This window comes from Grus americana, chromosome 6, assembly GCF_028858705.1.
Source record: "Grus americana isolate bGruAme1 chromosome 6, bGruAme1.mat, whole genome shotgun sequence".
NCBI lineage: Eukaryota > Metazoa > Chordata > Aves > Gruiformes > Gruidae > Grus > Grus americana.
Genome location: NC_072857.1, coordinates 13,046,111 through 13,063,048, shown reverse-complemented (window position 1 = coordinate 13,063,048; position 16,938 = coordinate 13,046,111). Strand labels below are relative to the sequence as shown.

Sequence of the window (16,938 nt, the reverse complement as noted above, 5' to 3'; positions counted from 1 at the left end):
ATAAGGCTGCAAAAACCACCTTAACACTTTGGGAGCCAAATGAGCACGGGAGCACGTCCCCGTGGCAGTGGGGCAGCCCTGGGTCGTCCCAGACTCTCAGCAGGACACTGTGCAGCAGGTCCCGCAGCCGCAGTGACGTTTCTTTTTGGGAGCTTTCTGCTTTGCTCCATATCTGCAGGCAGGTCCCAGGGCTGGAGAGGCTCTGCCAGTGGCACCAGGATGGGCTTGACCCCTTCCCTGGGGGCTGCAAGGGCTGTGCTCTGCGTAAGCCTGTCTGTCTGTCTGTCTATCTGTCTGCTTGGCCACAGACCTACAGCCAGGGTAAGTCCCCAGCCCAGGCACTGAAAGGCAGCGGGCAGGGGCTGCAAACCTCCCCAGGGGCAGCACACTGGGAAATGCCGCCTCGGTGGGACCCCGGTGAGTGGGGCTCAGGCAGAGGAAATGCCAGCAGCCGACAAACTGACCCCACCGTGTCCTGAACCTCAAACTCTCCTCGGGGCTCTCCCAAACCTGCCTTTGATTGCAGAGCCGAGGGTCGGGATTATCTGTGTCGCTGGGGCCGAGCTGCTCCCCAGGACGGGCAGCCCCCGCCAGGCAGCGAGGTTTGTCTCTTCCAGCACCAGAAGAGCGATGGATCAGCAGAAGACAGCAGTAATTGCCAGGAGGCTTTCAGGCAGAAAGCAAGGCTCTCGCTCATGGACAGGCTGATGTAAGTCAGCATGTAAATTGGGTACAACATAAAAATAATTTCAGCCGAGCTCCTATGAAGAAACATATGAACAAAAAAGTGTTGTTACTAAGAAATGTGAAAACAGAAAACAATAATGTGGCTCCTGCCAGGGTAATAAAAGTGTATCAGCATTATGCTCTCTCATACAGATCGCTTGCTTGTGACAGTAAATTAAATACTGCAAAATGGGTACAGTTTTCTCTGTGGCCATTGATGCTTCACATCATGGAAATATCAAATGTTTCTGAAGACTCTTCATTACCCTGCGCTTGAGAGGGGAGCAATCCATTGCTGGCTCCATTATTTCCACGACAGCAAGGAAATGACCATGGGAGGTTTAAAAATGAGAGAATGCAGCAGGTTAGAGGGATGGAACCTCGACAGCCTGTTGCCATTTGCCGTGGTCGATGCTAACCTCAGGTCTGGAAGACACCACACTGTCTCCAGACCGATGGAAAACCAGGGCTGCTTTTTGATTCCAGCTAATTGCTGGTTCATAAAGTGTGAAGTTTGACCTTGAAGATCTCCCCAAAAAACTTATTTTGAAGCGTGATCGTGGCACAGCACAGCTCCTCAGCCAGGAGACACCTCTGCCCCACAGCCAGAAGGAGCTTTAAGCGTTTGCTGGATATCAGACCTGCTGCAGCTGGTGCAAGGAGCTGATGAGCGAATCCCCTGTGTTCAGTCGAGGTACGCACCGTGAAGGCGAGGGCTGGACGTGACCAGTGTCTCAGTACAGCATCCAAGTGCCTCCTTGTCATCTTTATGGTTTTAACAGTATAAAGAGCAAACTAATCTTACATGCACTTGAGTTGATGTGATAAGATGGTCGCCATAGGGTCAGTCATAACAAAAAAAAGGGTGATAAAACTCTGGGTCACAATATAGACCTTCCCCTACAAGCACACCAGGGCAAAGCAGGAAAAGGCTGCCGAGAGCCAGCGTCACGTTTTTGTCTCAGCAGAGAGAATTACCCTAGCCTGATTCAGTCCTTTCTCCAGAGGAAAAACTCTTTGGTTTGGGGAAATCGTAAGCAGACTGAAGGGTTGAAATCTGAGCAAAGACGGGCTGTGTGGCAGGGGGGTCCTGGGAATGGGCTGATGTTTTACCCTCATCGCCTGATTCTCTCCAGATGTGCCAACGTAAGGAATTTATTGTCTGTCCTTACCTCACATGCTGGGGGGAGGGGGGGTGGCAGGGTTGTGTTGGGTTGGTTTTTTGTTTTGGAAACAGGCTTGGACAGTGCTGAACTCTGCCTTCCTCTTGGTTAATTTGAAAGCTTTTTAAATAGCAAGTGCGATGACAACCCCACGAGTGGCTTTTTTATGAATGAGCAAACCAAACCATGTCAAAATGCATTTCAGCTGTTAGCCAAACAGCATTTTTAATGAACCTCCAAAGCTTTCAGTAATTGAGCTGTGCATTTGAGAACATGTGGTCTCTTGGCTGTACACTTGAGGGGAAAAAAACCGCACGAGACGCCACGGGAAGCGATGCTTTTGCGGGAGGATGTGTTGACTCTCGTGCAAGTTGAGGTGGGGCTCGCTTCGTGCCAAGCTCTGTGTCAGGGTGGCTGTGCTGACCTGATTTAAGGCGACTCAGGGACTGTGCCCGAACTTGGGGACTGTCGCCGTGCCCGGCCACAGCAGCACGGCCACGTGGGCTCTCACAGCTGAGTGAAACGCCTGCACGGGCAGAGGGAAATTCAGGAGTCGGAGCCAGGGCTTGTGGTCACATCATGATGGGGGGACTGGGGGCACTGGTGGGGGCACTGGGCAGGGCAGTAGGACACCCACTCGGGGCTTTTTCCATGGCCACAGCCTGACTGCTTTGTGAGGAAGCATCTGCACAATGCTCTGCCCGGCCACCGCTCCCGACAGCGTATGAGGATCAGGTATGAGAGAGTTGAAAGCCTTCCTAAAAATCAGGCTGCAGGGTATTTCTTATTTCTGCGCTATCTGCAGGACGTGGTGCCTGTTCAGAGGAGGAAATTAACTGGGTCTGGCATGACTTGCTCCTGCTAACGCCCTGGTGCCAATACGCAGCTGCTCAGCCGCTCTGCTGTGGTTGCAGCTCGTTCATCCGAGTCCCTGCTCCGGTGTTTTTCACAAGCGCTGATGTTAACTGGGCCGGGCTGCAATTCCCTGCCCCTCGTTTCCTCCATAACGCCGGGTGCTGGCTGTGCCTTTGCCCAGGCAAGTGCCCCACCGGCCACGGATGTTTCCAGCTGTTGATGGAAAAGAAAACACCAGCAAAAGGGATTCATGTGGACATACAGGGTTAAGGCATCTTCGTCACTGCAACATCTGGCTCAGGGCATCCCTAAAGCATTTATCGCAGGGAGCCAGGAGGAAACACGTAGAAATGAACCACAAGGAACCTTCTGCTTTTTTCTTTTCCTCCATTTCTTATACTCCACCCCCCGAGCGCTGCTGACGGCAGGTTGGAGGGGGGCTGCAGTGCTGCGGTGGTCGCTGGGGTCCCCTCAGGCAGCTCCACACCCGGACCCGGGCCCCACGCGCTGCTGCGGCTGCTCCCCAGCAAACCCCATCGCGGCGCAGCCCTAAGGCGTTGCCTTAATAAAAAGCCGATGGGGAACCTGCAAGGTAACGAGTTTTTGCCGTTTACTGCACACAGTTAAGAATTAAAGGGGAAAAAGGGTACAGTTGGGATGCGTAGTGAAGGCGGGAGAACGGAATGCACTGGGGCTACAAGGGAAACTGTTTGGTTAATGAATCAAATGAGCAACCAGAAAAAAAAAAAGTTGTGGTAGACAGATTTTAAGGAAATTGGATATAGGTTCCAATGTGATACTTTGCTCTAATTGTGAGCAGAGGTGTCTTGATGCAAAACAAAACCATTCAGAAATGGCCTCCCCGTGTTATTGTGCAAACTAACCGGGGGAAAAAAAAAATCCATCTTATTACAGCAAGTTTGTTTTTACTGAGCTTGTGCCTCTCAATTACTTTTTAATGGTCTGCATTGAAAAGAAATTCCTGTATGCACACTTGAGAATACGAAAACACCCAAATGATAGCTTATGATTTAGTAGGATTAAAGTATTATGTATGCAGGTGTAGCACGTTTCAGGTTATTAGTAATCCAATCTATTTTTTACGACATTATGGTGTAATTTTCTGTATGAAACTTCAATATAAGTCTTGAGCTGTATCGGAACATAAACTAAAATGTTCCTGACTCTGTCACTTTTCATGGTCTTTACTTTGATTAATAAATGCAACAAGAGCTATAACGTTCTTCATACGAGGCTACAATCATCCTTCAATCAAAACGTGTCCCTCAGCTTTTCATAACTTTTTGCATCAATATGCAGGGCTTGAGAAGGAGCAGCGAGACCATTTCATTGCAACTGAGCGCGTACCCCTGAAAGGCTCTGCAGAAGGCAAGCGTATTTTCGCTCGCTGCAGCCAGCCGATCTCCTTGGCACGGCGAGCAGTTGTGTCCTTGGAGACCCAGTGTCACGTGCGGAGAACTGGGGAGCAGAGGGGAGACGTGTACTGCAGAACTGCACGTGGATTTGGAGCCCCAAATTTCAGATAGATTTGATCTTACCTCGTTGGGCACCTTACTCAGAAATACCATTTTTTCAAAAGCACCCAAAGTTTGGTGTGGAGCTGTGCGCCAGCATTCAGGCTGGTGCAGGAGAGGAGTTGAATTGCAGCAACAGAATTGCATCAGCCACGGGCGGGGGTGGGGGGGGATGAATAATAACTCACCAGCTTGCCAGGTTGGTCTGTTTTATTTCTGAATTATTCTTTACATTGTACAATATATAAAAATACAGAGTACCCCAAAAAAATTCACAGTGTCTAAAGGCAGTGATTACAGTCTAGGTCACCTTTATACTAAAGTACCATCAAGTTCGATTGCATAGGAAGGGTGATGTGCCTTCACAACAGAGTCCAACAATGCTCTCCAGGTTTTGCTGTTTTGGGGCAAGCATTCTGTGGGCGCATAATAATTTCCCATGTATCTGAGATCCAGTATTGCATCTGTCACTCTCCCACCTCAATTACAAGCTAAATCCAATCAATTCCATCTCACATACACGCTTATCCTTCCTAAACCTTTCTCTGGGAATGCTCCTAATTAACCCCATCGCTTTGAAGTATGCGCAGGTTTGGGCGTTACCTAAGGCGGGGTGTGTGGGTGGAAACCACCGGCTGGCTTTTACATTGTTTGACATTTTGGTACTAAAACCATTTTTACTTCAATTATTAATGGCCCATCCATGCCAATCAATGCTTGGCTCTGCGGCACATGAATTAACAGCACTCCGCTCACGGAGGTTTCAGAGCTGGAGCAGTGTTCATACTTCTCACAATCAGGTTTGTTTAAAAACAAATCGTGGCGGGGACTCGCGAAAAGCCAACTGCTGCTCTTACAGCGCTGAACCCTCTCGAGCAGCTGGGGTGAATTTGCAGCTGAGGCTGAAGGCAGAACAGAAAAAAAATCAAGTTCAAGACCCAAACTTGTGTTGCATGCTATTGAGCACTTGGTGGCCATCTAAACAGTAGGTTGCTGGGTTTGCTCCTCCAGCCAGGACTAATGCAGACACTAAAATTTCCCAGAGGAGGAATTCCCAGGCAGAACTGCTGAGACTGGATAAGCTCCACAAAGGCCCGGCTCCAGAGGGGTTTCCTGTCCGGTTTTGAAGACTCTGGCGATCAGGCAGCATCAAAAATTGTGGGTTTGCTCACCTACCCCAAATCTGCTCTTGCAGCCACCTGAAGTTTTCTCCTAACAAGCTTAAGCGGCAGATTCACCTGTACAAGGCTGGGCCTTGGTCACCAGGGCTTTAAAGTGATCTGTTGAAACAACAACAACAAAAAATCCTTCCGACCCAAACTACCGGGTATTTCTCTGTTATGCCCGACAGCTCCAAGGGGTGCTGTGCCCCGCCGCGCGTGCGGGCCGGCTCGCGGGAGTGACAGGGCGAGGAACGGCTGCAGAGCCGTGACTGCTGACGCTGGAAGCTCCAGGGACACCCAAGGCACCGGGTGCCTGACTCCCATGGCCTGGTGGCTTTTCTGGACCCCCTCTGAAAACCAAAAGCCATGGGTTTGCAGGGTTTCTCTTCCCTAAATTTTGTACTAAAACCGCCTAGTGTGACTATAAGGCAAGGCTTATAAATGTCACTCAGTAACTCAGAAAGCAGTTGCTAGCTTCCTTAACACGGAAGGTGACATTTTTCATGTTCTAATAGATGATGTCTGTTCCTCTAATGGTACCATGTTTGTTACTCCTACTTGCTATTTTAATTTTCTTTGCACAATTACTCCCTACTTATAATTACAAAAACAAGAGAGTGATACACATGAAAGATTTGGGAGGCTTATTCAGAAAGTCTAAGTAGTAACAAGAATCTTTTTCTTAATCATTCTTAACCAGAATGATTTAGGGGGAGAATCAGCATTTCTAACTAGAAAAATCAATTTTCTTTTAAATTAAAAAATTATATTTCATTTACCTCAAAAGTGTTTTTTTAAACCTAATGGCAAGGATACTAGATTTTTACAGGGGGTTTTTATTCACTTTGTCCCTGTGGAATTTGAATACCAGCACTGCCTTTCTTATTCTAAGTTTCCTCTGCAGGCATTTTGCTAAATATATATATTGTGTGTATATATTATAAATATATACTGCATCTATCCACTGATAGATGTATACGCTATTAAAAAAAAAAAAAGTTGTTACACAAAGTTTACATTTACATTTTTATATATATATTTTTTTTTTTTTTAATATATATATAACTCTCCCCCCACTACATTTAGTACAAAGAATAAATCAATCTCAGTGGACAGCAATTTCCTCTCCAGGTGGGCTTAACATCAGATTAACGCTGGAGGCGTCAAATCGTCTGCGTCAGACATGGACTCCATTCCTACTCTCTGTTGATTTCAAACCATCTCATTTTCTGAACGTAAGGCATTAGGAACAGTGGTGGTAAGACAATATATATTCTTCTCCTATAGTATCTGTACAGTTCATATATATAAGAGCAGCCCTGGCTCATCTGCGGAACGTACAAGTGCACCTTTAGAGCAACAGCCCCTCTTAGGCTGCGGTTTGATCGTGGTTTGCCTACTAGGGAGCTGCACAAGTTATTTCTGGTGGGTGACAGCTCATTGAGTAAAGCCCGACTGCAACGGCACAACACAGCCTGGGTAACGCCGCAACACGCACCCCTTCTGGAGGGAGAAAGGCAGCCGCTTCCATGGAAAAAGAAAAAAGAATGGCCTCATTAAAGATGCTTCCGCTACATACTTAGCTGTAAGCTTTCCATCACATTTTACAGCCTGTATTCAAAGGGCCTGCGGAGAACCAGTGTCTCTAGACCAAGACAGGAACTGCCCAGGGTTCCCTTTCTCTGCCTTAGAAATGAAAGGAAAAAAAAAAAAAAGAATACATACAGCAAGACGAGTCTTTCGGAAAGCAATGCTCGTGAACTAAATGCATTTCCAGTGTACTTTAAGATGGTCTTAGGAATAGGAAATTTTAGCAAGTTTAACATCCAGCTGCAGGAGCAATTCAAGCTGCTACAGATATTACAGACCTGATGATTAAGCTGCCAAATTACCTGGATTGCAAGAATATCACTGTACATGGTGTCATTAACCTGCCACACATTAGAGAGCTCATAAAAAAAAAAAAAATGCAACCCTCACACCGCATTAACATTGTCCTTAAAGAACTGCACTCTAATGCAAACATTAATTGAGTAATAAGCATTCTGATTTCTTTCTTTTGCTCTCTCCCGTTCTCTCTTGGATTATACTTTCTGCTTGAATGGAGTCTACAGACCCTTGCTGTGATTGCCAATTATATGAAAAAGGGCTGAATCAATTTGGATGGCTGGTAAGAAGGAATGTCTTGATGAAACTATAACCACATGCACCACCCTCGAAGCATCTGCCCTCCAATAGCCTACAAAATATCCACCTCCTGAGCGCAATGGCAGTAATGACCTATCTTGGTGAGCTGAACATTTAAATAATTTCAGCTGCTACGTGGCACTTTGGGAAAAAAAAACCAAAAAAACAAAAAAAACAGTTTCCATCGTGTTATTCTGTGAAGCTGAAAATGGAAAAATGTTTAAGGAGGGGGGAAAAAAAAGAAAAAGAAAGGGAAAAATAGAAAATTAAAATAATTGCAAGGTTTGACTTGCTCACATCCTCCCAAACTGCAGCTGCAACCCTGCCACGTGCATAGCAACTGCAGAACGTGTCAATACAGGGAATCTTCTGAAGGGGAAGCTCGGAGATGGCTTTAATTTTACAATGGCTAGAGTGATCTTGGGAGCCAATGTTTTCTTCTCAATCACATAAATTAAAGCTGGGAAATCCCATCCTGATAGTCTAATGTAATAATTTTCACCCCCTGGGCTACATACTTGTTAGAACTACTTTAAGTGAGGATTTTCAGTGTTGATGAGGGGGGGACGTGGAAATTCAGTGAGACGGTGAACTCTTTACGGGACGAGGCACAAAGGCATCGCTCCTCAAAAGGGGGTTAGGTGCCTGGGAAGAGCCTCCCTGCAAGTGCTGGTACCTGCTACCAGTGCTCTCCTGCTTTGCTGGTGATCCTGCTTCACTCCGACCGCTCTCGCCCTGGCCGCGCTGCCAGACAGGGTGAGGGCCGCCGAGCTGCTGTGCCTACTTGTGGGTTGCAGCAGGTTGCTTCAGACAAAGCTTCGAGGTTTGCATCAGCTCCTGCCCCCACTGCTTCAAATGTGAGTACATCTTTTTAAGGGCACCTCTCTTTCTCTCTCTTTCTCCGATCCCTCTGTTTCACCTGATGAGACCAGAGCAGAAGCAGGATGAGCTGCTAAATTAGAAAAACAGCTGCTGGAGATGATGGGCACCACTGAGCCTAAGGCATCCTTGTGGCAGTGCTAATGACCCCCCCCTTTATTACAAATATCCCTACAGCCTTCAATCACTGCAAACTGAAGTCGAACAAAGTAATTTAAAAATGGGAGGCTACTTTATTCTTGCCTTCTGGTCAAACCACCGTAACGCAGGCTTACAGAGCCATGTTGGCTTTTCCTCGCAGGAAAAGCAATATACCTATCAAGAGCAACACAGTCTTTCTTCATCTCCTACCGGCTGCCTACGTGAAAGAGCTGAGCACACAGCCCAAGCTGGGCTTCCAAACAAGCAACTGCGAAGGAACAGCACTGAGAAACGATCGGTGTCGGCTTACAGCGAAATCTGAAATAAAGCAAAGACAAACAGGACTGCTGGGAACACGGCCAAGTCAATGGCCAAGCACGGGCATGGCAATTGCTCGAGTAAGATGCAGACGACAAAGCCAAGCTCAGGACCACATGGAGCTCATGCGCGTTTCAGGGTGTACTTTTATCTCATGCTCAGTATTGCGACATTCTAAAATCCTTAGCATCAGGAGTTCATTATAAATATTTAGAAACACTGAATGATAACAGCAGTGAACTTGTTTCACATTGCTAACACATTGGATGTAACTGTACATTAAGCACCAGCAATAAGTTTCCTTTTTGCCAAACAATTATGTCAGACAAACATCTGGTTGTAGACAACATGGCTTCTGCATCAAACTAATACAGTTCTTATAGACACAGTCACACACATACACAAAATTACATTTCAAGGCTGGATATACTGTTTAATAACGCTACCGCCCCAATTTACTTCAATAGCTGCAGCAGCATTTGTTTGTTGGGTTGTTTTCGTTCAGAAAAATTAAAGAAATATTGGCAAACAATGCACATTACTCAGCTGTGTTACTATTTCATAGAGTACTGACTGGAAGACGCTATAAGAATGTGCAGCAGACTTTCTGGGTCATCTCAGACTATGGAAACATTCCTTAGAAAAATACCCTCCCCCTGCAAAGTCAGAATTATTCACTCTTTGAAAATAAATGAACTAAAAACCAACAATAAAACAAGAGGAAAAATTAGCCCAAAGCATGGTGATTTCCTACAAGAAGAGCATGGCCTCTCAAGTTGCCTTTCTTGGCAGACGCAATCAGGATCAAAGCTAGAACAAAAAGAGTTAACACTGTCTCAGAAAAAAGAGAAGAAGGAAGAAAGAAAAAAAAGCCCATGGCTCTTGTGCAGCAATCATCACATCTTTTTTTCCAGTGATATAAACATCTTTGTTTGTTAGGCACTCCAAGTTCATGTCTCCGATGTTATTCCAACATTTATTTTTCTCAGTATCTCACTGCCTGTATAATTTTCTTTTTATTAAGACTGGAAACATTCTGGAAAGCTTCTTTGGGTAATGCACTTTGTTTGCGTGTTGTTTCTCATCAGCTGAACTGCATATTACCAAAGAAGGCTGCGGAGAGTATTTCCTGTAATATGAAAAGATTCTGTTGAAGATACAGGGAACACTGCCCTAGAAAGTCACTTTTTTTTTCATAAACATAAAAAAAATTTCAAAAATTAAAAAAAGAAAAAGAAAACATTCTTCAAGTTGTTGGCACGATGGAGTCCCGCTCAGCCTGTCTCATGAGCTGCGTGTCATCCAGTGCACCATTGCTACCCTGTCTCAGGAAGGATGCTCCTCACCAGACAGACACCCCTGCCCCAGGAGGCCACCTCTTGCCTTGCCTAGAGTGCACCCATGTGTCGTGTGCTGCTGCGTGGTGGCCACCGAGCCCAGCACACAGCCACCTCCTTGACAATGTTGGCCTTGGACTGCAACGTTGATCTTCCAGCCATAAACAGTTGCAGTAGTAAGAGCCATCTCCAGCCAAATATCCACAAATCTCTGCAGAATGGTCCATATGCATTTTTGTCCTTGTAAGGAGATGTGCTGTTCACAAGAAATACAATTAACCAAAGGAAAAAAAAAAAGACCCTACTGTACAATATTTACATCTAGAGGCTAGGCCAGTATTTGGTCCATAAAATCAATTAAAAAAATTCATATAGGAAGTGATCCAGTCCTGTAGGATCTGTCCATCATCAGCTGTTGGTAAAGGTCCTTCCAGGGGAGGCCTCGGGCCTGTAGTCATATTTATTCAGTGTACTGGGATAATAGGTTGTCGTGTACACATTGGTTTGCTGCAATGGGTAGAAGTTGGTCCTATCATCTGGTATCAAGTTGTTCTTGTTAAGTGTCTGTAAAAGAGAAGAGGAAATGACAGGCATAGCACTGGTGTGACATAATTCCTCTTATCTACCTGCAGACACCTCCCTCTCACCTGCCTTCTCCATCACGGTCTCTGTTGCAGCCACCACCGCCTTCCCTCCAGCTGGGAGAGTAAGACGGTACATCGTACTCGCTATGGGGCTTGTCTGCGGGGGACCACAGCTCCTGCCAGGTCTCCTTTGGTGGACCTGTGCTCAGCTACTGCTAGGGCCAGAACCCAGAGCCTTCTCCAGGGACCTGGAGTCTCCTGGTAGATGGCATGTTGTCTGAACACCATTGTCACACAAAACCATGCTGGGCCTACACGAAACTTGGTGATTAATGGCAGTGCTCAATCTAATCTCTTCCAAAATGCTCATGTTACAGCCTGAGCTCCCTCTCAAACCAGTTGCCAAACGGCAGCTTTTTCTCTTTGGAAGAGCAGGTGTGCATTTACCTGATCTCCATCTCCATTGGTAGATATCCAGGTTTGGACCCCCCGATATTAAGTGTGTCACTTCTGTAAGCTACAGTATAAGTAACAAATCATGGTCACTTTTGGAAAAACTAAAATGACTTAAAAAAATTTAACAACCACGTAACAATTGTTGGCAAAAACAAGACGAAAAATGAGAACCACAAATGCCCCTTTTACCATAAAAATTTAGATATATGTTTTTTCTCCCTCCCTTCCCCCCCCTTCTTTGCTTTTTGCAAGAATTGCTGTTACTCTTCCCACCAGCAAGCAGATGTCCCCCTCCCCCAGATGAAAACCCATTGCTACGCCAGCTATTACCTATGCACAAGGATAAAATTCCATTTTGGGGGAATGCAATAATTTTATGAAGCTTTCTCCTTTATAGTCATCTAATTTCTATGAATTTGGCTGAGGAACATTTCTGACAGTTTCTTCAGCTAACCCCTGGCTTGAATTTTTTATACATATCTCTGGCCTATGTTGCTCCTATGTGCACCTTTAATGGTTATTATGCAGGGAACTCACTCCTTTGATTTGGGAGTCAACACTAGGCGTGTTTGCTACAGCATCTTCATGATCAGGGCACAGAGGGTATGAGCGTCTCTGCTGTCTGGAGCAGAGAGATGGAGAGGTCTAGTCAGGCAACTAGTCCTGGGACCTAGTGGTTGTTCTGCCACAATCTGATGCTCCTGGGGGAACCACTTCACCTCAGTTCCCCCTTGAGACAAACAGCTCATATCCGACCCAGCTCAGGGCCAGATGAAAATTAATTAACAAATGCTCAAGCTCATGCAATACCCAGCTCCATTAGCTTTACTCGACCCATCCAACTTCGGCCACCTAAACTTCAGGCATCGGGGCTCCATCGGCAAGGTGAGGAGAAGTCTCCTTCCTGCATGAAAGCAGGTGCAGATGAAAATTGCATTCTGGGGGAGCCCCTGTCCCCCCCAGCCCCAGCAGCAGCAGAGTGACCTGTTGACAGTGGGTGCCCGACTTTTAGGAGGCTACAGTTAGGTGAGCGGGGTCTCGCCTTGTGCACGTGCCCATGGCACAGTTGGGGCTTGGCCACTTCCCAACTGCGACCGCTGCAATGATCAGAGATACCTCTAAGCTCAAAGACAACCCCACAGGCAGTATTTATCTCCCAATTTCTTTGTAACTGAGTAAATTTACTGCATGGGGAGGGGGAGAGGAGGAGGAAGAAAAGAAAATGCTTTCTCCTAAACTGATAGCAGACTGACAGCTACAGCTACCCTGGGAGGTCACACAAGATATTAGGAGGAAAGGCTTTCCTAGAGTAAAAGTGCCCTGGCAAAGAAATTTCCCGATTGCTGAATGACTGAGTAACTTTTTTGGAAATGAGCACTACCTGAAACATCTCATACTTGAAAACTGGAGGAAACCCAGCCTCCTCCTGGTCTGACTGTGATCTCTGCCTGCCTGGACTCTCTAAAATGAGCTCACAGCACATCACTTGTAGGAACCAAAGACAGAATTTGTATAGGCATGCTCAAAGTAACAAATATTTCCAAGGAATGAGAAATTGTGCCCTTCAATATGGAAGGAAGAAAAGAAATGTCATGCTTTGCTCCCAGTCACCCAAAGAAATATTAAAACAGTGTGGGTGACAGACTGCTGCTTTGTACTGGAGCCTGGGAAACAAGGAAGCCAGGCTCAGTCCTCTGCTTCTTGCTATGCTTCCTTGGGAAATCCAATTAACTTCTCTCTGCTTCAGTGTCTTCTGACCCAGCTTGATAAAAACAATTGAGATCCACTGTAAAAATGCACTTTGCTGAGTACTGCCACTGAGTGTTTGGGGGAACAACACAGGTGTTCACAGTGGCTGTGCATCATGACTGCTCTTTCCTGTCAGTGTCTCTAGCCCAGGATACCCACTGCAGGCAGCGTAACCCCACGGCCATGGGCTGCCACAGCACGTGCAAGAGGCTGCTTCCCACTGCCACACTCCCTGCGCTCTATGAAAGTGGTCCAGTATCCAGGTCACTTTTTAGAATCATAGAACAGTTTAGGTTGGAAAAGACCTTTAAGATCATCAAGTCCAACCGTTAACCTAGCACTACCAAGTCCATCACTAAACCCTGTCCCTAAGCAGCACATCTACACATCTTTTGAACACCTCCAGGGATGGTGACTCAACCACTTCCCTGGGCAGCCTGTTCCAATGATTGACAACCCTTTTGGTGAAGAAATTTTTCCTAATATCCAATCTAAACATCCCCTGGTGCAACTTGAGGCCATTTCCTCTCGTCCTATCACTTGTTACTTGGGAGAAGAGACCAACACCCACCTGGCTACAACCTCCTTTCAGGTAGCTGTAGAGAGTGATAAGGTCTCCCCTCAGCCTCCTCTTCTCCAGGCTCAAGAACCCCAGTTCCTTCAGCTGCTCCTCAAAAGACTTGCTCTCTAAACCCTTCACCTTTTGGAATGGTTAAGATTCACAACATGCCAGATTACCATATCTGAAATTTGATGATATCAAAATCCTGATTTGGGATGGCTCAGGACCATCTCGATCTCAGGACTCTACTTTTTTGGCTTTCAGTTGGAAAATCTGAATGAGTTTCAATATGTCCCACGGTGTTTAAAACTAGCCCCTTACAGCAGACTTAGCATTTAATTAACATGATTTGCATTTTTTCCTCTCGTCTTACCTTCATATAACATTTAATTATTAAAAAAACCCACAACTGCTCCTTTGCTCTTTTTGGTTTTATTTTTGATAGGGGGCTTATATCTTAGGGAAATACCTTATGAAAATGGTTTAGCAGAATTTATAATGCAATTAGCTGCAAAGAATTTGTCTCTGGAAACGCTGCGATGGCAGTACAGTCCTAAATCAGCATGATCAATGTGCACTGCCTTAACATTTCCCCACACAAACTTATTGTCTGTCTCATTTTAATAAATAGATTATTAGGTTCCTTGGCACTGGAAATTGGTTGATATTTTGAAGAAGGGTGTGTTGGGTTTTGTGTGGCAAGGTTTTGGTAGCGGGAGGGGCTACAGGGGTGGCTTCTGTGAGAAGTTGCTAGAAGCTTCCCCTGTGTCTGACAGAGCCAATGCCAGCCGGCTCCAAGATGGATCCGCCCCTGGCCAAGGCCAAGCCAATCAGCGCCTCTGTGATAATATATTTAAGAAGGAAAACAAAAGAGTTAAAGAAAGCTTTTGCAACCGAAGAGAGGAGCGAGAAGATGTGAGAAACTCTGCAGACACCAAGGTCAGTGCAGATGGAGTGGGAGGAGGAGCTCCAGACACCAGAGCAGAGATCCCCCTGCAGCCCGTGGTGAAGACCATGGTGAAGCAGGCTGTCCCCCTGCAGCCCATGGAGGAAGGATGAGGGGGTGTAGAGATTCCACCTGCAGCCCGTGGAGGCACCTGAAGGAGGCTGTGGCCCGTGGGAAGCCCACACTGGAGCAAGTCCGGGCCGGATTGGTAGACCCGTGAAGAGGGGAGCCCACGCCAGGGCAGGTTTGCTGGCAGGACTTGTGACCCTGTGGGAGGACCCCACGCTGGAGCAGTTTGCTCCTGAAGGTCTGCACCCTGTGGGAGAGACCCCACGCTGGAGCAGTCTGCTCCTGAAGGTCTGCACCCTGTGGGAGAGACTACGCTGGAGCGGTTCGTGAAGGACTGTAGCCCGTGGGAGAGACTCCATGTTGGAGCAGGGGAATGTTGAGAGGAGTCCTCCCCCTGAGGACAAAGAAGCGGCAGAGACAACGTGTGCTGAACTGACCGCAACCCCCATTCCCTGCCCCCTTGTGCCGCTGAGGTGGGGGGAGGTTGAAGCCGGGAGTGAAGTTGAGCCCGAGAAGATGGGAGGGGTGGGGGGAGGTGTTTTAAGACTTGATTGTATTTTCTCATTGCTCTACTCTGTTTTGCCTAGTAATAAATTAGATGAATCTCCTCTCTACATTCAGTCTGTTTTGCTCGTGATGATAATTAGTGAGTGATCTCTCCCTGTCCTTATCTCGACCCAAGCCTTTTGTTAGACTTCTCTCCCATCCCGCTGGGGGAGGGGTGAGTGAGCGGCCGCGTGGCACCCAGCTACCGGCTGGGCCTAAACCACGACAAAGGGAAATTAGGCACCAGTGAATTTTAGAGATGTACACATACATACTCATGCATGCCCTGCAGAAGAGGTGTGCAGTTACATCTCTCTGGGTGGGCTCCTGTGCTGTTTTACTCAGCGCTGTAACCCTTGCTCTCATCCTGCAATTCTTTGCTGTGACAGTACAGAGATGGCCAACGACTTTCCCCTTGGAAGATATTCCCCCAATGCTATATGGGTTATGTCGTCAAGGTCAGAGCCTCCTGACAACTTGAAGTCACTGGAGTTATTGTGGGGATGAAAACAGCCTGCTGCGCCCATAGGTGTTCCCACCAATATTTATCAGTCCCAACGGGAAAGGCCAAGAGTCGGCATCACCACACAACTACAGTCCATCACAAAAGCTAACACAGACCAGACCCTTGCTCACAGCCCAACTCCTACAAGTATCTCTTCACCTCTGCCACCTCTGAGCCAAGTCCCCCATATTAGAGTGGCCAAGAAGTGGATGCTGAAGATAATGCCAAGTCCTCTCAGAAGGTACAATCCTTCGGTGCTTTTGCAGGGACTTATCTGCAGCTGCAGTAATGAAGCTGACTGAAGCAGCACATCAAGCACTAGAGCTCAGGCTGCCCTCAGTAGAGATTTCAGAGAAAGAAGAAAGACTTGCCTTTGCTGCCTGAGCCCTTCTGCACTACCATCCTGCACCTTCAGGGAGGTGTGTCAGTCAGCTGGGCACTCACCAGACTTTACTGATGACAATTTTCCCGATACGCAACCTGTATTTTCCCTTTCTTGTTGTCTGCTTCCTCAAGTATCAAACACTAATGCCTCTCCCTGACTACAGCCACAACCTCTTAGGATTGGTTGCTGGGTAAGCACGATCAGAAGAGACCAGAAGCCCGATCAATGTTTACTGCTGAAACACCACTGGGTGCAAAATCTCTGTGCCATACACACAATGTATTTCAAACACTGAGGGAAACATATTTCAGGCCCTCATTTTGGTCCTATCCTGCCTTGAGAAGAAAGAAGCTTCTGGTAGTTGTGCAAGCATAATATTCCCCATAAAAAGTGAGGTCATACCCTAAGCTAATACGAAAACCTGTGGGATGTGCTTAGAAAAAGTGCTCCATTCAACTAATAACTAGAAACTCAACATGCATCAATGAAATACTTTTATCTGCTTCCTCCCTTCCAGTATGAGCCATGCCATCCAGGCATATTTGATATCATTTATTTCTTCTGGTCTGTTCACCACTAACCTCAATTCGAGAACCTGTTAGCAGAAGGTAAGCCACCAGCACATGCTAACCCAACCAAGTGGATCACTCAGAAGCAGGCACAACTTCAACTGCTTCCTTTAAAAGACCTTTTATTATGTTGCATTGGCATATGACTAATATATACAAAAAATTCTCTGACCCAGGAACTCTGCTTTGTCAAGCAAGGATGTTTTCAGATGGACTAAGATGGATACGGTTTTAGGATAATGTAAAACAGCAACAGCTTTCTC

The 16,938-nt window shown here is 46.6% G+C and overlaps 1 protein-coding gene across 6 annotated transcripts in view; it reads right to left on the bottom strand.

The window, feature by feature from the left end:
* Positions 1-4,474: 4,474 nt before the first annotated feature.
* SEMA5B (semaphorin 5B) overlaps positions 4,475-16,938 on the bottom strand; it is a 279,436-nt gene continuing 266,972 nt past the window's right edge. For 5 of the 6 annotated variants that reach the window (XM_054829587.1, XM_054829586.1, XM_054829589.1 and 2 more), the window contains one exon: positions 4,475-10,868. In XM_054829587.1, coding sequence (XP_054685562.1) covers positions 10,713-10,868 — 156 coding nt within the window. In that variant the 3' untranslated portion in view covers positions 4,475-10,712. Of the gene's footprint in view, positions 10,869-11,335; positions 11,406-16,938 lie in introns of all 6 variants that reach the window. The other variant, XM_054829592.1, reaches the window with a different exon arrangement.